Source organism: Alosa pseudoharengus, unplaced genomic scaffold, assembly GCF_046254945.1.
Source record: "Alosa pseudoharengus isolate Yale_2024_CS ecotype anadromous, Long Island Sound unplaced genomic scaffold, YU_APseudo_1.1 YU_APseudo_1.1_scf_5, whole genome shotgun sequence".
Taxonomy (NCBI): domain Eukaryota; kingdom Metazoa; phylum Chordata; class Actinopteri; order Clupeiformes; family Clupeidae; genus Alosa; species Alosa pseudoharengus.
Genome location: NW_027468837.1, coordinates 31804195 through 31826334, shown reverse-complemented (window position 1 = coordinate 31826334; position 22140 = coordinate 31804195). Strand labels below are relative to the sequence as shown.

The window sequence follows — 22140 nt, the reverse complement described above, 5'->3', positions numbered from 1 at the left end:
GCTTACGTAGATGCTGTTGACAATAAATATGTCAGCATTAGGCTACTGTATCAGGAACGATCTTTCTTCTGCCTCTGAAATGTCTACAGAACGACATCTTTCAAATGAACAATGAATTGTAGTATTATCCTCTGATTGTGGTCTATAGAAACACATGCTTTTAAGGGGTCAACAGTCAGTCTTACAGCTTTTTTCCGTACAGTGGGTATCCTCTCAGGCTGTTCTCATGTGAAATCACCTTCAGTTGCAAAGGGTCACAGTTGTACCCAGTGTGTGGTAACTGCGGTGGCACATAAACAGAGACATATATACTCACACACACACAAAAAACTTGTGGTAGACGTTCTCACATTCTGCAAGAATCTCTGAAAGCCATCTTTGATTGTGACTTTGTTCTGTTTTCAGTTGTTTCCAACACAGAACAAAATTATCTGGCTGTAAAGGTTTACACTTGAGGCTTCTCTTCTGCTGTGCTGTAAAAAACTGGAGGGGCTTCTAGGGATGGGAAGCACACCAAAACAAATAGATCATTTGCCATGAGGCTGTGTGGGCCTGTTTAGAATGGTCAGTTCTACTGGGTTCCCATAGTTCATCCCTTGTCCCTCACAAATCTCGACATCTCCCATCGGCAGTAGATCTCTTGACAGCTCAAGACAGCATCAACTCAGCAGTTTGTTTATTTTTTTAAAACTCGGAGTCATTGGTTTATGAACAGCAAAAAACACAACGCAGCACACTCCATGAACTGCAGTATAAACACTGAATGCATGTATATGACTACAGCCTTTGGGACCTGTCATCTGATTGGGATCCAAGCCGTGGTTTTGAGACGGCAAACTGGATTTCCTAATCTGTGCGTCACAGTGCCCTCTGCTGATTATATACACACATAGATTTGTTTCTTAGTTCACATATTTTTTTAGAATTCAGTCATACATGACCAGTCATACTATATATACTTTTATTTATAATCACTGACTGTATGTGTGTACTGACCCAAGAACTGAGCATCAAGCTCATGGTGGCCTGTGAATCTTTAGCTCTAGGAGCAGACGACATCAGGCAGAAATTTGGAACGCTGAAACAGCTTAGCTTCTACAGTACTGCTGATGGAAGGACATACAATATAATGGGCACACATGGGTAGCTACGCAATGCCAACACACAGCACGCTTAAACACAAATAGAATGGTGGAGCCACACTTTTATTGACACCTGTACAGAAAAGAAACAATCCTCGACGAGTCATGCAAAGCAGATATTGTGTACAAAGAGAACACAACATGAACAGTATGGAGGCAGAGATAAATACATTTACAAAAATAAAGAAAAAAAACTCCTGAGATGTCTCACGTACAATACGATACAATACGCAAGGGCACTACCTCTTACATGGCACTCATGGGTAAAAGCAACTTGATCCCAAGCCAGGTGATAAAACATGGGCATCTGTCTGAAGAGTCAGAACTGGGAAGAAACACTCCAGCAGTAGGAACCTTGGAACTGGGAAAGATTGCTTTATTGAAAAGACACTTGTTTAAGAGAGGTATTATTGAACTAATGTTTCTATACTGAATTCTATAAGAGATTGATCTATAGATATATGCAAGAGTGGGGTGGGCAAAGGAAGGAAAAGAAGTCACAGTTACATGTCTGGAAAAACACACTGTTACAATAAGGCTACAACATCAAGGGACAAAGGATAACTCTACATGACCTCTCCTCCTTTTGCTCTCACTGATGCCATCCATGTTTTGTAACCATGCAACAGTACATTAACATTCCATTCCTTATACAGACAGCCATGTTCAGACCAATAGGACTTATAAACACATACACAAACATTTTTTTTTACCTCAAACTGATACTGTACAAACACTCTCCATATTTCAAATTCATACTCACACATATAGCCAGGTAGGAGGGAAGATAGAACGTATACATTTACATAGACTGAATCTCGGACCAGGACACAAATAGGTCAGTTAAGCTTAGATGTAGCCACTAGTCTGAGAACAGGCTGGCAAAAGATTTCCTCAGGTTCCGAATGGTCTCTGCCTTGGCTTCATCCTCGTTGCTGGAGCGAAACGTGTCACCAAAGGCACTGAAGGCATTGGTCAGGGATTGAGATTTGCTGAAACAACACAGAGTGCACATATTTTGGTAAGTCATCATGCATTAGATGATAATGATGGACTTTAAGATATGCTGCTGAGTGCTCTTACTTTAGTAGGGGATGGGTTGACTTCTGCTGTGGTTGCTCCTCAACAGGGGGCTGTTCCTGGCTTGGAGCAGCAGCGGGTACGGCAGAGGGTTCTGGGGCATCTGCTGGGGCGGCCGCAGGGGCAGGTGGGGTGGCAGCGGGGGCTTCAGTCAGTGGCTGATCTTTCGGTATGTTCTTAGGCGGGGGCTGGGGTTTAGCTGGGGACTGGACCTGCGCCGGGCCAGGATCAGCCGGCGCCGCAGTGGGAGCTGCAGCCTGGCTTTGGGCCTCAGGTGGAGCTGGCTTTGGGAAGGCTTTGGCTGGAGGTGGGGTCTGGGGCTTTGGCTGGAGCTGAGGTTTGGAGTTTCTCCGAACGGGAGGCACTGGCTTAGGGGGCTTGGGGGACTGCGGTTTGGGAGGGAGCTCTGTGGGCTTGCCTGGAGCAGGTGTGGGCGCGGGCGCCCCCTGGGGCTTAGGCTGCTGGGGTTTGGGCTGCTGAGTGGTGGGGGGTGGAGTCGGCTTGGGTGGGGGTGGAGTCGGCTTGGGTGGGGCTGGTTCCGGGGAGGACCCATGGGGAGCTGGCTCTGACGGAGACTCCTTACTCTGAGTTTGCGACTCTTGGGGTTGCACTGGCCCCCCTAGGTTTAGTACAAGAGAGACTCATCACTTCACCACACTATCTCTACGACAAAGGCAAATAGGGTAGAGAAAACAAACTGATGTTTAAATCAAGCACCTGGTGTTTGAGTATTTTATTTACACACATTACAGACAACAACGAACCCCCGAGTCTAATCAAAGAAACCAAATATAATAAAATGAAGGTCAGAACTTTGAGATAAAGACAAAACAATTATATCCACAGACGGAAGCAAGTCAACACATGGTATGCTTCCTTGGATATCTTAAAGACGAGGAGTACAACAAAAGTTACTGCTCAGGCAAACATGTATGGAATGAAGTGGAGGGAGTTGTACACATGCCGACTGGGTTTGTGTTCAAGCAACTTGCTTTTGCACTTTTGTGAATCTTGCTTTTGTGCACTTTAAATCTCTGTACCATGTTTTATACATGCCTTGGTTACCTGTGACCCACAAACAAAGTGAAAATCATAATTCACAAATATGCTATTCATTCTTGAAAAATATGCATTGAAAATGTTGTGTTCCCCTTTAAAATGAAAAGTAAAAAATAAAAAGATACCCGCACACTGTTTCTATAAGCTCCCAGAGTGGTTTATTAACACAACGTTTCGACCAGAGGTCTTCATCAGGTATCAAGAAGATGAGCGGGCGGGTGGAGATATATGATATATAGACAAAACACACCCAATCCCTCACATCTGTACAAGTGTCACACATTACAAGAAAAAAAGGAACATAAGAAAAAAAGGGAAAAGTTGATATTTCCAAGTCTCCAATGTCTTGTGGCAGACGAGAGAAGAGTAAATGTGCAGTATGGTCAATCTCACACACTGCAAAGAAACAAATGACAGATTTTTAGAAAATAATTATAAACGTTTTGAAAAACACTTATAAAAAGGGTTTTATATCAAACTCCTCGTTCAGTCCAAATGGAGCCATGGTATTGAGGGCATGTATATAATACGTTTCACGCTGTAAAAGCAGTCGTTCAAGATCACCGCCGTTTCACTTTTTCAATGCCCATATAGCGATCAAATGCCCTTGTGGTCTTGCTTTTGTTGGGAAGACATGTAGAGCTTTGCGCACACGCATTATTGAACACCGGAGTAATATCAGGTGTGGGGATGTGAGGGATGTGACATTTCAAAGAAGCTGGGCAATATCAGCACCCTTCACTATATAGGCATTGAAAAAGTGGAACGGCCACCTAGGGGTGGTGACCTTGAACGTATTATATACATGCCCTCAATACCATGGCTATATTTGGACTGAACGAGGAGTTTGATATAAAACCCTTTTTATAAGTGTTTTTCAAAACGTTTATAATTATTTTCTAAAAATCTGTCATTTGTTTCTTTGCAGTGTGTGAGATTGACCATACTGCACAATTACTCTTCTTTCGTCAGCCACAAGACATTGGAGGCTTGGAAATATCAATTTTTCCCTTTTTTTCTTATGTTCCTTTTTTTCTTGTAATGTGTGGCACTTGTACAGATGTGAGGGATTGGGTGTGTTTTTCAGTCTGGTGTATAATGACCTATACAAAGGATTGAATTGATGCAACTGTAACACTTGGTGGGCTGATGTAGGCCACATAGGCCATTTGATTACAATTGTCTGATGCATTAATGGATAGGACAGACTGATTGGTGGACATGGGGCATTACCCACTACTTTGTCTATATATATCTCCACCCACCTAGCCTGACGAGCCAGACCCACATTAAAATGTAGGGTCTGGGCACTCACCGTTCGCAGTGCTCAGTCCGAGGGGCGGGATAATCAGTTGTCTTTCAAATTCCCTCTGCACGCAATAGGACAGCGGCAGCGCTATGAGTCCCATGCGTTTCCCACCAGCGGAGCAAGTTGGCTAGTTCAAACGTTTGCCAACTTAATAAAAGCCAAACCGTTGCAACTCTGCCATCAATCATTATGTTAAGCCCACCTAACGACTCTATACACGATTTCATTGGCCTGATTGAGTTTCGATTTCTGGAGCTCACAAGCCAACGGAGAGTTGCTAGACTAGCCCTGGCAGCAAATGTAATTTGCTGCCGCTAGGGGCGTGTCTAGATTTCTAGGCTAGCACCCACCCGCTCATCTTCTTGATACCTCTGGTCGAAACGTGTTAATAAACCACTCTGGGAGCTTATAGAAACAGTGTGCGGGTATCTTTTTATTTGTCAATTGTTGGCTAAGCCTTATACCCAGCACCTGTTTAAACTTTGTAGATGTGCGTGCACTCCACTCTTTGTCTTCCCCTTTAAAATGATCATATTTATAGTGATAAGACTGCAAGACTTATTTAAAAACACAGTGCCATCTACTGGTTTTGTGTTGACATTATACAGATAATTCTCTTAGTAAATAACTTTTTGTAATAATGTTTAGACTTCAAATGGTTAATCAAATGATGGACATTTAAAAAAAGAATGAACCAAAATGCTCATAAACTGGGGGGGGGGGGGGGGGGGGGGGCATGAAGGAGGTGCCAGACACACCAGGAGGAGGGAAAAGAAGGAGATCCCTAATATTCTAAACCTTGGTACTGGATTTAAAGTCTTATCCCAAGAAAACAGCTGCAGCTGTAAATAGTGACATCTTAATTTAGTTATTAGATGCCACTCGATTGAAGTTGATTAAAATAGCACATAAGATGATACATTGCCCATAGGAATGGCTCAACAGGATCTTTTCACTTACACAGTAATAGGATAGGAATGGTTCAAACTACGGGATCTTTTCACTTACACAGTAATACAACTCACTGAAAACATCACTGACGTATATCCACAAACAACAGATATTCAGGTTATGTAAACAAACTTTGTTGTTCTCCAAGAAATTGCACATTCATTGGAAAATTTCAACAAAACCATCTAAATTTGACACACAAAGTTTCTTTCCTTTGGTGATATGCCATGCAAAGTGTCCTACATCCAATTGCATGCACACAGATCAAACAGAAGATCGGAAGAACATTCAGCCGGCATTGTAGGTTCGCTTCAAAAACAAGCAGAGATGTGTCGCTGCCCATAGCCTGGTTAAAAATGGAACATAATACTGCCCTCCTATCCTCTGTCACAGCAGATCCTCTGCTCTTTGTTGTTCCAACTCATCATCTACATCACCATCAGACATCTTATTCAAAAATAACTCTTCTCTATAAAATTAGAAAACCTCCCATTCTAGCAGTGCACTGCTCCATGAGTTACTGTTGCATGTTTACTGTAAAAGGCAAATACACATTCTCTCCGATATCACCGCTAGCATTAAATTGTAATAACAAATGCAATAGTGGTACCGGTAAAGGCAATGTGAAGATTTAGCAAGAATCTCAGGCACATGTGAATTCAATTAAGAGACTCCTCAATCCCAGGATGGATTCTAAAACATTTGCCTTTGCCACTGTGTCAGCATATGCAATGCATAAAACAACAAAGCACAAAAGCTGACGCAGTGGCTTCCACTAACAGGATAGTTTATGAAGATAGTTTGTGTTTTAAAATGCAGAAACCTTTTTTGAAGATCTCTGAAACCAGACAGGTCATTCTGATGATTTTGTTGGTTTTGAATAACTAGGCAAACACTGTATGTGATTATCATGAACTAATGTTAGATATATCCTTACCTTTAACTGTGGACATATTACAGTAACCAAAGCACAATTACCGTAAAACTCCAAATAATAGCCCGGGCTTTTATTTTCCCAAATCGCCAAACTGCACCGGCTAGTATTAGAGACAGGCGTCTATATGAGACAGGCCTTTAATTCCCTTTACACAAAACTTTTCCTCTGCAAAGATGGAAAATATTATAGAATTAATTATTTCAAAGACACTGAATGTCTACCTATATGACTAGGTTATCTGATGACAATTACGGATCATCATTCATTTAGTGTTGAGATGTTGTTCATTGAGGGAGATACAGTAAGATCCAAATAGCGGGGATAGCCAGAACAGATGAAACACGTTTTAATCAAACGTAATTTACAAAGAGATTGTATCACACTGAAAGCTCATATTTTGTCACTACTAGCAAATAGCCTATATCGGTCCTTTGTCAAATACAGTTGCATTATCAGCCCTGACCAAAACCGTTCAGGAATTATTTATGCAAAAGTGGAACATGCTTAATGTTTCATTCTCCCTCCTTTTCAGCACGAATGAAGCAGCATGAGAGAGCATGAACGATATCGTTTCTCCCGTTTTGTATTTGCCAAATTTGTCTACATTCAAATCATAGCCTAGCCTACTTCCAGGCGCATGGGAACATATTTTTGACCATGGGCTGCTGAATAACATAATAATCATGGATGTCCGACGATTTCATTTAGACAGCTAAATACGCCATTTCAGCGCCGTGTATGAGTAGGTCTAAGAGTGAGAAGTTTTATAATGCCCTGGGCAGCCACATTCCACTGCAACTATGCGCATCACTTGCCACTCCGACTCCTCAATAAAAACTGTGCGCGCACACACCAGTCCCATAGAAGCGCATTTGACTTTACATCATTAACCTATTTCCGTATACCTGTATAGCCAGATAATGTCCGTAGACGGGCTCTGATATAGCCTAGTCTAAGGTAAATTCCTTGTCTGACTTATTTCTGTTTATCGCCATGGCATTTACAATAATTAAGAATAACGTTCGCGAACCGTTCTGGTTTTGTTGCCAGCATAAAAACAAGCTTACCATCGGCCTATCCACAAATTTTAAACACAAGGGATGAATTGAACGATGACGAAGTCGGACATATAGGCATAGTTCATATTGAAAAAAGTTATACAATTCCAAGTTATACAATTTGGAACTCTAGCTTTTCCCCACCGCAGTTTTTCAATGCCATCTGATCATAACGTGCGCAGTCTGCGCCATACTTAAGACCAAATCACACCCAAGATTTGCGACGAGATGAGCAGCAACTTGATGCAACATTCTAAAACCTTGCAACTGTGACCAGACATGGTGAATGCTTTGCTACGGCTTGAAACGACGTGCAACATCTAATTCACACTCCTTTCTGTAATGGTTTCGTGTCATTGCGAATCTTAGGTGTGAATTGGGCTTTAAACAGACGATCTGACGGGTTTTAGAAGATTAAATACAACTCGAAACTAAAAAACAGGCCTCTACTGGACACCGGCCTATAACCCAAACCTGTAGCCACGCCAGGCGTTTAAAAGAGACAGGCGTCTCTTTGGGACTCGGCGATTATTTGAAGTTTTACGGTAATTCATTACCATCTTCAAGTATTCTTTTTAATCACAGATTATTCTCCACCAACATCTCATGCTCCTTGTAAATTATATTAAAGGAGCTTTTGTGCGTACATTCTGGTATCCCAATTGTAAACATATTTTCAAGTACATTTCCTCAGCAGTTACATTTCATGCAAAAATAGACAAATCTGTATCAAGTAATAAATCACTGTCATCACTTACAAACACCCATATACACAAACTGACACACACATGCACACAACATGAAAGCAAGGCCTTGTGAAGAAAAAGATAAAAGAACAACTAATTCACCAAACAAACACTGCACAATTCCCACACAATTCTGCACATTGACAGCAGCACTGATCTTTGCGTAGGCACAGTTAGTTTTGTGTTGTTTATCAAGTCAGTGCATTATATCACTGACAAAAGCCCTGCAAAATGAGATGTACACTGTGTCCACTGAGAAAGAAAACAAAGCAGGCAGCCATCACAAGCAAACAATCAAGCAAACCAACACAAGTTAACAATACATTCCAACACGGCATTAAACAGCCCTGGCAGAATTATAATCATCACTAGCTACACCTTCCCGTGCTGTAATCTAGACAGTGAAATCTGAGGCAACTCTTCCTTCCTTGAACTGAATGAACCACTACTCTGGTGTCACTGTAGGCTCAATTCACTGTGTCTGGACTTGTGCCTGGACTTGTTTGGGTTTTACAGCAACGCCATTACAGTCGAGAATGTACTGTAAACAACCTTGTGGTGGTGGTCGCTGCCCAGGGATCTTGGCGGTTTCCGTTACAGTCTCCTTTGCTGGGGCTCCCTGTGAGAAGGCAGAGACGAATAGTCAGCCCAACATCAAAGCACTCGGAGCAGAGAGCAGATTAGAGCTGAGTTCATGAGCTCAAGAGAGGAAAGCCAGAGAGCAGAATCAAACAGACTGGCTACAGCCTGGAAACAGGAATTATGAAGAAAAATACTAGTTGTAGGTCCAAAGGTGTCAAAAAAGAAATTTTTTAGTATAAGCATTTGCATTCATTTAATTTTAATGCTACAAAATCCTCCAGAAATATGAGGCCCAGGTTGGAGTCTTTTGCAGGCATTATTCATGTAAAGGTCATGCATGAACTTGAAGTTCAGGTTCATCATACTAAAATTACTTTAAAATCAATCATAAATTCGTACTTACCGACCTTAACTTAAAGTAAGCAAAAATAAATCCTGATAGCACAGATGCTAAGTGTCAGTGATTTGGAGTGGTTGAACATAAACACCAGAGGGCGCCTAAAGCAAAGGATATCCAAGAAATCCATTTCTACTCATCTCCCATGATGCACCATTAAGCGAACCTACAGATTGCAGAAGGGGGTGATTACCTCTGGGGGCTGGGCTGGGGGGATGGGCCTTTGAGGAGGCCGTGCGGGGGCTCGGCTCCCTGCCTGGTTCATCTTGGCTAAAACAACATCAGCAATGAGTTGCCGGTCTTCACCTTGGTGCTCTCCAATCAGAGGCATAGAGGATCCAACCACCTAGACAGCAATGATGAACAGAAACCTCACTCCTGATGAAGTGGAGATCAGCATGTGGTAACTGCTGGGAGGACTGGGTCAACAACTGTAGCTGATAAGAGAGGCAGATTATAAGAGTAGCCTCTCTGAGTCAGGTGTCAGTCTTTGACTAATAAAGAATTCGACTAGGGAACAGCTAATATGTGTTGACACAAAGTATGTTGAAAATGACTGGATCAGCAAGTAGTTTATGTCCCAAACTAGAGATCACAGCAAAAAGTTACAGTCAGTGGAACTTACCAAACCCACAAATTGAAGTCATGTCACTCCTCTTGGCTCACTCAGGCTTACATTTCACTGCTTGTTATATACTGACATAACTGTGTATGTGATCAATAAATCTCACAGTACTGAACTCTGAACTCATCAACAATTCTGGGCCCCCCGATAATCTATAGTATTATTGGGGGGGCTCTCTGGGGGCCCCCTGTCAGTGTCGGGCCCTTAGAATCGTCCTAATAACCCCCCGCACCCCTCCCCCGACCCCCAGCGGCGCCCCTGCTCCTCATACTGCAAGGTCAGATGTTTTAAACAAATCAGATTGGATGAAGTGAATCTGATATCATTCTAGTAGTATACCCATAGCGGAAATATGTACACCAGGATTTCCTTTGTTAGAGGCTTCAGTGGCAGTCTGGGTATTGTGAAAACATTAAAAATGCTCATCGGTGCTGCCATGGCAACAGAGTGGCCATGTAATTTCAAGGCAGTTTCTGGAAAGGAAGCAAAACTTGGTACAGACCATAAGAAGGTACAGATAATTTGTATTTCACTATCCTCACAACACCAGAAATACTGTTCCTCTTTCTTAGAGTCTATTACTGCAGGACTATAACATTAATGGGGTAGTCAATTGATCATGGCACATTTCACATACTGTATGTTCTGATTAGTAGTGATGTCCTATAGTTACATTGGCAAATAACAGGCCTTTTGCAAGCAGATTGATGATGAAGATGTGACATACAGTACAATGAGCAAAACACCTCTGCCCTTATAAGGACATAAGGAAAGAATTATGACTGCATGTTCAACAAAAGCTTTCTCACGTTGACAATCTACCAGCAGCAGAATGAATGGGCTTCAGTGTGGGAGGGTGTGTGGGTAAGCCACAGAGTACTTCAGCATGTGCAGGGCAGACACAGATGAAGATCTGAAAGGATGGAAGCCCTCTGTCATGGTGGCAACCAAAAAGGGATTCAGCTGGGCCAGAGTAGGGGCACAACCACTTCCCTCTGTGACAGCCATGTTTGTTTTATCTGGTAAGAGTATGCCTGACCCACTATTACATGCTTTTCATACAGGCAATTTCAGAATAAATTAAACAATTTCTCAAATAAGGGTTCCAAAACCCACACTGTCTCATGTGGCAGCACCATCAATATGGCACATGCAATCTTGAGACAGTGAGATGTGTTGATTGCAGCGCCCCCTATGGGCAGAATTTATTGGCAGGTTGTAGGGATCCTATGATAAATTGTGTGCAGTTCACACCTCCTCATCATACATATTGATGATTGAAGTGCCTGATTTTTGCATTTACAACTTTCACTAAGTGGAGCTACACCCCAAATTAATGGTTATGTGCCTCCTTAAGACCAACATACCACTATGTATGATGCAACTTATAACAATCAAATAACAAAAATCAAATCCCTAATATAATGCACATGGCATCAAGGTGTGTCTCAACTCTTCCACTGAGTTGAATGTATCATCACTGGTTTGTGTTGTCATGTATAAATGCAAGACTAAGTCCACAACAAACATCCGGCTTAATCAAAGCCACCACTTCTGGAAAATGTAGCATCACTGTGGTCATAGGACAACATTTCAGATAGCCATCTTATCCCTGTGTAATCATCCCCATATTTGGACAATCCTCTGTCTGATCTTTTTCCATCTCTATGTGAGGATGACATGGTTGGTGCAACGAAGACAGAAAAGACATTTTTCTGTATTTTGACTTTTTTAACTAATCTCCATCAGAGGGCTGAAGCCTTTACAATCATTTCAGGATGCTGGCTAGTGGTCTGTGGTCTTGAACAGGCACCAAAGAACATGTCAACTGCGATGAGAGAGGTTTTTATACAATAAGGACATTTCAATAATGTAAAATTAAATTTCACACTTTGGCAAAAATTGTATGTAGATTGTAAAGTCCCGAATTGCTTCTTTCTTCCTCCTGAAATACAGTAATCGCTCCTGATGGAGAAGAGTCTAAATGGTTGGAATGAAGAAAAAAGTAAAGCCATCATTTGTTCATTCTCCTATGCAAATACCATATATCCAGGTTTTCAGCTTGCCAACACATGAGGTGTTCCTATTCTGAACATTCACTAATGAAATATTGAGTTAGAACTAAAATAATAATATGTCCGTCCCCACCATAGCTACCATGTAAGATCCATGTATGTAAGATCCATGTACCAGCATGCAACATTTGAGCCTCTTACATGGTTTAGTTCTTGTGCTTTGGGCTTGTGAACTTTGACAAAAAAAAGAGGCCGAACAAAATCGACAGCCCCCTCCCCCTGCAAAACTGGCTGTATCTTGGAAAGTATTGATCTTACATAAAAGTAATTTTACAGTGTGTCTCCTGGGTAACATAGGTACACCTGGTAGTAATTTTTTCAGAATTGTTTGAGACCTAAGTGCGTGGGCCCTGGTTGAATCGACGTGGAATGACCCAACTCTTAATGAACAGGGATCAGCAAACCTGGCATGTGTCATTGTGGGCACACTCATAAAAACACCCATGTCCCAATGAGACATGCTGAGTGCATCATCCACAGTCACTGTGGTTCACTGGCCCTTCCTTTTCCATGTTGGATTTGAGTGGATTGCGTGACCACACACTTGTGGTGTGTTCATGGATGCTCGCAATGTGTACTAAAATATAGCTGTAATTTGAAACGGAATTAAACCTTCCTTTTATTTAGTCATCATTTTAAAATATCTCTTTTTCTCTGATGGCAATGGGATTGTAGAGGCAGCGTCATGTCTACCAAAAACTCAAAAAAGGGAGGAGGAAAGAGAATGAAAAAACAACAACCGTCCTTTAACATGACTGTATTGTTACCGTCATTTTGATGTAACACTTAATTAATTTGTGATGGTGAACTGATTGTGCTCACCTCAGTGATGTAGTCCTTCCCATCTTTTCCATGTATGGCTTTTACTGCACAGATATCCAGACCTCCAAAGATGTCAGAGCAAGTATCTACCCACAGCTTATACCTGTATTGAAGAGGACTTGGCATCAGAGATATCTCTCAACATCATGATTTTAACAGTGTCAATACTGAGAAAATCAACAATTCCGACAAGTCAGTCCTTACAATTCAGGACTGCAGGCCTATCTGCATTAGCATTTTTTGCCGCTCAGTCATTTCTTGCTTATAGAATGGCAAAGACAGAAATTAATGCCCATGGAGTCCAGGCAGCTTGATATTTGGCTTTTGGCAATATATGCCAAGCAGCTATATGGTTCTAATTATATGGTGCCTGAATGATGCCGCAGGGGCCAAGCTTGAACGCGACACAATCTGCACACGGCGTGATATCATTGGGTCATCACAGGTTTTCTGCACACGGCGTGGTATCATTGGGTCATCACTGGTCTTTCCTCAGGTGTTTGCTCTTCATTATTGTGAGCTTTGTAAGTATAAGTCAGACCATGACTGCGTGTGAGCTGGTGTACTAAATTGAATAGTATGAGATCTACAACAGAATACAACATTTCATGTAGTTGCTTGGGTTCATACATCATACAATGTCAATGCAGGACCTGAGCTCCAGGCTTTGGTACATAAAAGCAACTCACTTATCAGTCATGGCCACTTGTTCCAACATGGCAGAACCCGTGTTTGATTTCCAGTTTCCTGATATGGAGGTCCTCCTGTTACAAAAGAGAAAAATGTAATGTAATGTAATACAGTTGGTTATGAACAAAAACAACAAAACATTTGCGACACTGTTTCTACTCAATTTTAATTTATCCTAAAAATAATGCCCTTTATCAATGTGAATATTGAATTTTACCTTATAATGCATACAGTCACAATACATGTATCAGTCATTATACATTTTGTTATCCTATTTTGATTTTGAAAACACCAACCTGCACTTAGTGTCATGTTGGATATTGGTACAGACCATTACCCCTCTAACATGGTTTAGCCCAATGACTTGATTGGGTAATTGGCTGGTCTATTTAAAGGCGGGCTCATTTCACACAGGGGAGAATAGACTGGAAACACAGGAGAAACAGACACATGGAAGAGCTAGAGATCCAGGGCCAGGGAAGTTGTAGAGTTAAATGTTTGTTTGTTTGTTTGTTTGTTTGTTTTTATGTGAAACTAACCCTTGCTTGTTGTGAGGCAAGGGGAAAGTAGGTCAAAAGTTGCAAGGGTGCCTTGCTTGGACAGGGAGCCTAGAAAGAGTAGGTTCCTGGTGTCTAGTTTAATGGCACGGTAAATGTTCGTTTGTCTACTGAAGATCCCCGGATTTCATGTTTGGACTCTAATTGTGCTTCCTGGATCTGCCTGTTAATGGACAAAATAAATCTATATTTTTGTGTTGACCTGCTGTCTCCTGCCACCTTCTTCCCTCAACACCATCTTAGAGCACCTCCCTAAATGTGAGGTGGCCACCTCGGTTCCTCACAATGGGTTAGGCCAAATTAAAAGGACTACATATTTCCTGGTTATTAGACTTCTGCTGTGGAATTTGTCATCACTGATCAGTCAGTAAAAGTGATGGCTTTCTCCAAAGACAATAGTGGGCTTATTTTCTCAGTCATTCAAGAGGAAAGGTCATTATTGAAATGCTTAGACCCACCAGACCAACAGATTCCCTGTCTCTGCTGAATTACTGAAGCGAAGCAGGTGTGGCCTTGGTTAGTACTTGGAGACTTCCTGGGGAAAAACGATTTAATCTGGAAGTGGTGTTGGTGGGCAGCTAGTAGGTGGCAATCTTCCATCTGGCAAAAAAATCCCAGTACCTCAGTGCTGTGATGGGGACACTGTGGTCTATAATGATCCCATGATACTTACCACAGAGATTAGGGAATTACCCTGGCCCCCAAATTATCTCCCAGTTTACGTGGTTCATTAAATTATTCCACCTCAAACTGGCATGGTAGATTGGTAGCTCTTCTAGATTTGATTTGTTCAATATCTCTAGAACAGCAATTTGCCTCCCACCACTTGATGACCATGTTTGTGAGCTTCAGGGCTCTTAGGATAAACCTAGGCAAGACAAGATTATTTATGACGTATTTCATACACAATTCAATGGGCTACATAAACAAAAGCAAAGAATAATAGTAAATTTAATGTCATCAGCATAGCAAAATCAAACTTTGTCCAGGTGGGAGCAAGTGAAAGTTAACTAATAGTGGCCCCAAGATCGACCCCCAGATAACACCACAGGGCGTTGAGGAGGTTGGTGTACTGTAGGAGGTATAGTCGCTGATGGCAAATAAGCTCCTTTCTTGTAGGTATGATTTGGGGCAATTGATAACTTTACCTGTGGATCCAACCCAATGTTCTTGTAAATCTTGCAGCATTGGACCCAGAGTTGGCAAAACAACAAATGCAGGGCTTCAGAGCGTTGGTTACGTGGAACACATGCCCTTCCAGCAGGTTTGCAGCCTCACGTGACATCCTCCCAGACATGGAGGAATAAACATCCCCTAGCTCAACATAGGGGCAACTTCCCAATAGGCCCTCGGAACCTCGGGATGCCCTCGGATCATTCATGTCCCATGATGCAACAACCAGAGCCTCAGCCCTAATTACATAGAAGCTGTTTGCCTCACCAGAAATCTTGGTGTGTTATTCGACTCAGCACTTAACTCTGATTTCCATGTTAAGTCCCTCACAAAAGCCGCCTTTTTCCACCTCTGTAACATTTCTTGTCTTCGCTCACTTCTGTCTGTCACTGATACACAAACTCTGGTCCATGCATTCATCATGTCCCGTATTGATTATTGTAATTCCCTTTCTATTGCCCTCCCTCCTTCAAAAACGTCAAAACACCAAAAATTGTCATTGGTGTCCCTGCTAAGTCTCTCCAAAAACTAGGGTTCTCTCCCACACTAGGTGCTCTGCCCATATCATCATCCCAGTGCTCTCCAACCTATATTTACTACAATTCCTATATCAAGTTCAAAATGATCCTTTTCACACCTTCAAAGCCCTGTTCTCCTCTACCTCAGTGAACTCCTGACCCCATACACCCTCCTGACCCCATACACATCTCGCTTCCTTAGATCTTCTAACAGATAATAGACATCGGAACAATCCTTTGGTGAGATCCGATAACGTAGAATCTTTGAAATGCTTGACTCCTTGATTCACTAGAATGAATGGGTGACATCATAGGTGTGTTCAAATTCCTTGAACAGAGGTGAAATATTTTTCCCAACATTGCATGACAGGACAGGCACTCATAAGAGTGAAAAAAACCTAAGAAGAAAACTCCCACTGTCCACACTGGCTGACTCACAGACCTTCAGGCATGTTCCCTCACTTAGGGTTATCTCTATCAAATCACAAAGTGCATGAGGACTCTCTCGCAGACCTTCTGAGCTCTTTCTGTAAGTTGCCATTTCCACAGACTTTACCATAGGAAATTATTATTAAATCTCGTAAACTCATATTTAGTTGCAAAAAGGACATAGACAACATATCAGGGACTTTGTTAGGCCTATTTTGAAGCCACCCTAAGATGATCAAAAGCCCCCCTAAAAATATATAGTAATAATATGCATCCAAATTCACATTCCGTATTCTCTGTTGAATGCTCAGGCTAGGTGCTGTGATAAACGGTTTGCGAGAAAATTAACGTTGGACATACACCATCTCCATCCAGTTGTACTGATGGTATATCTCATGAATGCTTCACAATACAGGGCAAACCATCAGATTAACCAGCAGACCTTACCAAACACTAGGTTATGAAGCATTCTTCTGTACAGTAGGCTAAGCCTCTCCCGAGTTTTGAAATAGCAGCAAATCTCTACATGGTATCCAAGTTTGAGCTGACATTCTGATGTTATAGCTAGGGGTGTAAATATTAATCGATTCGTATCGATGCATCGATTATGCAGCCGACGATTCAATGCATCGATTCGTCCGCAAGAGTATCGATTAATGTGTTTATTTTGCCACCTGTTTGTTTGCCTATCTATTTTCAGCATTAGCTCCGACCTTTCTTTTTCTGTCTATGGCTCCGATGTAAGCGCACTACCTACTCCTAAGCAACGGGTGGCGCTAACCTCATTATTGTCTTCTACTTCACTTATACTTCACACCACTTCAGACCATAGACAGTAAAAGAAAGCTTCAGACGCATTCGTTACTTACATTTCACACATTGTTTTGTTGAGTCTGACTTTCAAGAGCGATGGTACTGTTAGAGCGTTCTGGCAATGAAAGTGAAATTTTACACACTCCAGTCGGCGTCAAGTCATGGGTGTGGAAGTATTTTGGCTTCAGAAAAACAGATGAAGCAGTGGTAAGAGATGTTGCCGTTTGCAAAGAGAAAGACTGTCAGTGTGAGAGAAGATACTGCGGCTACGTCAAATCTATCCGCACACCTGAAAAGGTGCTATGGTATTAAAGGCGAGAGCACAGGCTTCCAAGCCTAGCTGCCACATCAATGACAACGTTTTTCACTCAAAAGTTGTCGAGCACTTTGCAAGGCCATTGCATTTTTTTTTATATGCAAAGACATGAGGCTGTATTTAATTGTGTCACAGAGAACAAAGGCTTTAGATACCTGCTCCTACATTCCAAACTTTTGTTGATTTATTTGAAACTTCATAGATATCATGTAAAAATATTGAGTATTGAATCGTATCGAATCGTATCGTGGGGAATTCTGAAGTATCGAAAATAATCGAATCATTGGCTTAAGAAATCGATATTGTACTGAATCGTCATGAAGACTCCGATTTACACCCCTAATTGGCAACATGATAGGGTATGAAAACGAGCATTGCAAAGAGGCAGTCTCCTAATGTAAAGGGTAGAAATGTAGGGGTATTCATCACTCTGTGTAAACCTGTCTGGACAAATGCTAAAATAATGTAATTTTAATGCTTTAATGCATGAGATTGTGAAGTACAATTAAATACAGTAAAATATTCTCTGCAAACAAGGGATAGAGCTGAAAAACAATATTGGATGGCCATGGTGTTTTGCATTAAAACTGCATTAAAACTGCACAGACCTGTTTCTGTAAAGAAAAGAATTGTATGGAAACCTCTGATAACCATTGTCTATGAGCACAGTTTGATACTCAATTCAGAAATGCTAGTCTAAACTTTACCACACAATTGTACTTGTATTTAGACATGATACAGAAATACCGTCCACCATCTTATCTGGGCCTGTGGTTAGACCAATCAAAATTTGCAATTAATTTTGGAAATGATGGACTCATCTGGACTAAAGAGGAGAGGGCCTATCCAACTTGTTTTAGTGCTCAGTTTCAAACCCAACATCTATGACGGTGTGGGTACATTAGTGCCTACAGTATGGGCATCTTGCACATCTGGCAAGGCACAATCAATTCTAAATAATGTACAGGTTTCGAGCAACATACTGCCATCCAGGCAATGTCTTTTCCAGGGAAGACCTTGAATATTTCAGGAAAACACTGCCAAAATGAACTGCACATATTTAAACAGCATTTCTCCATAGAGAAAGAGTCCAGGTGTTAAAACGGCCTGTCTGCTGTCCAGACCTGTCAAATTAGGTGTATCATGGAATGAAAAACATGATTAAGCATATCCCATACTGTTAAGCAACTGAAATCCTATATCGGGCAGGAATGGGACAACATTTCATTCTCAAAACTCTGGCAGCTGGCCTCAGTTCCTAAACACTTACAGAATTGTGTTAAATGAACAGCTTAAAGGGACACCAGGCAAGCCTGATGCTTTTTCTCTACGAAACTCCCCCTCGCTCGGTCTGAAGCTCTTTTCCTTTTCTTTGCGTCTTCCGTCAAGGGTTTTCGCTGCTTCTTCGCCATTATACACACGTTTGCAACAATCTCTAGCGTTTCATTAGCCTGCCTCTGTGCTGTAAACTGATCCTGCTTCGGTCGGCGGGTAGGATACACCGAACTTGCAAGTGGGATATTCTTCCACAGGCAGTAGGGGCGGGCGAGAGAGCCGTCATTCGCCCCGTAATGAGTCATTTAACCATATACCGACTTACGAAGATGATTAATTAACATGAAAACATTAGCTGGTGTCCCTTTAAGCAGTACAGTGGTAAACATTCCCTGTCCCAACTTTTTTTGAAACACGTTGCTGGCATCAAATTCAAAATGAACATATATTTTGAAATAGTCAAAATCGATATGTTGTCTTTTTTGCTGCTAAATTATGGGTTTTTACGAGACTTGTATATGATCACAAATTGTTTTATTTGCATTTTACACAACATCCCAACTTTTTTTGATTTGGGGTTGTATGTTACATTTTTATTAAGCCTTACCTTGTCATTTCATTATTATTATGTATTAGCGGGTCGATAGGCACAGTTTTCCAGTCGATTGTTTGTGCGTGTAGTTCCGTCCATAACACGTTTGCGCAATATCTCGCAAGGGGTTTGAAGGTAATTCATCAAACTTTGCACAGTTAATCACCACAAAACTAGATGGACTGAGGGGTCAACGTTTAAGGTCACATGAGGTCATATATCTCACACAGTGTTTGCACGCTGTCTCCCAGAGGGGTTGAAAGTTCTTCATGAAACTGCACAGTTAAATTATACAAAGGCTCAACGGACTTTCAGAATTGTAGGATCAAAGGTCAAGGTAACATGTAGTCTATAATGCGCTATATCTTGTATGTGGCTTGAGGGGTCTTCATACAACTTTGCATTGTTATTTACCACAATGGCCAGATGGACTGATTAGATACTCTAGATCAGGGGTGTCAAACATAAGGCCCGGGGGCCAGATCAGGCCCACCAGCAGGTTTCATACGGCCCCCCAGATGTTTTAGGTAAGAAGGGAAAATTAGAAAAAAAGATATTCACATTCGGAATATACACAACACGGAAGTAGGGCATTTGAAGAGAGAAAGAGCAGTATATGACAGCAGTACATTATTTGTACTTGTTTGCTCATAAGTGATATCATCAAACAACACTCTGATACACATGCAGAAAAATGATAATGCCCATGACAGTGGCGGCCCCCCACAAGGTCTCATTCCAACAAATCTGGCCCACTACCTAATATGAGTTTGACACACCTGCTCTAGATCATGGCTTTACAGGCTGCGGTCACATGGTCCTACATGTAATACACTGTTTACATCATAGACTGTATATATATATATATACAGTCTATGGTTTACATGATATAACCCAGGCAGCTTGAAGGTTTTTCATCGATTGTGACATTGTTCATCACTATAGAGACTACATGAACTGATTGGGTACTCAAGGTCATTTGTTCTGAGTAATTTGTTCTGTTCTGTTATTTTCAAACTCTTCTGTATTCAACTTCACAATTACGACTAAAACATTTCTTTGTTTTCTACATGGATCTCAAAAAGTCATTCCTTTATTCTCTTTTTTTCTATTAGCGCTAAGATTTAACCTCTAATTAAACTGCAGAGAGCCCCTGGCAAAGCTTAATGTTTTTTAATGTTTGTAATTATGTGCTTTTGATTTGTCTTTCAGACAAAACAAGTTGTTAAAACAACTCCATACTGTTGTATAACTTTGTCAGCATTATGACTCAAAAGCATCCGGTGGCAGATGTAGATGGTACATACAAGAATACATAGACACACATGCACATACATACACAAACACACACACACACACACACACACACACACACACACACACACACACACACACACACACCAATTGCATTCATACATACATACATGTAAGCCTTGTAGTCTCCTCCAATCTTCTGGACCCTGATGTCATATTTAGCATGGATGAAAGGTTCTGTGGTTGTGTAGGTCTGGGTTATAGCCACCACACTAGCAATGTCCTGGAAGTCACTATGATTGTCCACTTTTACCTAAGAACCAGGCAAACCAAATGAGAAGGTATTAGAGAAGTAATAAATGGTAATATTATCTAGTAACTAAGTAATTCTACTGTTAAAAAATAACTGGATTACCACACTGACATGTAATTAAATGTGATATATATGTGAACCTTTTGAATCTGCTATAATGACAGTGCACAGTCACAAGTTTAAAGACTGTCTTACCTTGCCCATACCAGAATGGGCATGGCCAATTTTGACCACCACTGGGAACGTGGGCATGGATATCTGAAAAAACAAAGCATTATTCCAGCATTAATCGCTGCCAGTAATTATGTAATTACAGATCACAGGACCAAAATACAAGCTGCAAAGCCAAACATTCATGGAATATTTTTGATAGTAAGTCACATTGTCAGGCATGATCATCAAAGAAATGTGGCGGCATTTTTTGTTTTCTACATGGATCTCAAAAAGTCATTTCTTTTTTCTCTTTTTTTCTAGATTTAGACCTAGATTTAACCTCTAATTAAACTGCAGAGAGCCCCTGGCAAAGCTTAATGTTTTTTAATGTTTGTAATTGTAATGTGCTTTTGATTTGTCTTTCAGACAAAACAAGTTGTTAAAACAACTCCATACTGTTGTATGTCAGCATTATGACTCAAAAGCATCCGGTGGCAGATGTAGATTGTACATACAAGAATACATACACACACATGCACATACATGCACATAAACACACACACACACACACACACACACACACACACACACACACACACACACACACACACACACAGCTGTATTCATTCTTGTGGTCAGACCAGGTCAGGCATATGGGATAAGAATTTCAAATACACCGGGGCATATGGGATGCTGATATGCGGTCAGATGACCTCTGAAGCGGATGTCCACTTCTCTAGTGCAAACATTACAGCTTTCTTTACATTTCAATATTCACAGTTTTGATAGAGCAAAATGCTTTGGAAGGTGTGGAAAGTCCTGCTATCTATTTTCTAAAAAGCGGACTAACGTCAAAACTTGAAACCTTTAGATATCTGTGCAATCAGGGCCCTTTCAGAGTCTGGAGGCACTCCCTTATGTCTTATTAGATCTATCAACTATGTGTCCAATAAATTATTGACATTAGGTGGAACCAGGAACCAAGTGTAAACAGCCATCAGAATTGCCTTTGTATCATTTGGATTACTCATCTATCATACTGTTTCATTTATGGTTCTGACCAATCTTCTAGGGATTATGATGTTGGTGAATGATGTTGGTATTGGTGAGTTGTGTGTGTGTGTGTGTGTGTGTGTGTGTTTGCGTGTGTGTGTGTGTGTGTGTTTGCGTGTGTGTGTCTGTGTGTGTGTGTGTGTGTGTGTGTGTAGGAAAAACATTCATCTGGTGTTTACAGATAAAGCCCGGCTAGGATAAATTGCATAAAGCTATGGCAT

At 41.3% G+C, this 22140-nt stretch overlaps 1 protein-coding gene across 1 annotated transcript in view; it reads right to left on the bottom strand.

The window, feature by feature from the left end:
• Positions 1 to 2004: 2004 nt before the first annotated feature.
• Positions 2005 to 22140, bottom strand: part of syn2b (synapsin IIb) — a 71626-nt gene continuing 51490 nt past the window's right edge. Inside the window, exons 6-13 of the mRNA XM_076267905.1 lie at positions 20909 to 20971; positions 20571 to 20713; positions 13473 to 13547; positions 12784 to 12886; positions 9455 to 9607; positions 8835 to 8901; positions 2226 to 2841; positions 2005 to 2134 (exon numbers count right to left, since the gene is read on the bottom strand). Of these exons, the coding sequence (XP_076124020.1) occupies positions 2005 to 2134; positions 2226 to 2841; positions 8835 to 8901; positions 9455 to 9607; positions 12784 to 12886; positions 13473 to 13547; positions 20571 to 20713; positions 20909 to 20971 (1350 nt within the window). The remainder of the gene's footprint in view (positions 2135 to 2225; positions 2842 to 8834; positions 8902 to 9454; positions 9608 to 12783; positions 12887 to 13472; positions 13548 to 20570; positions 20714 to 20908; positions 20972 to 22140) is intronic.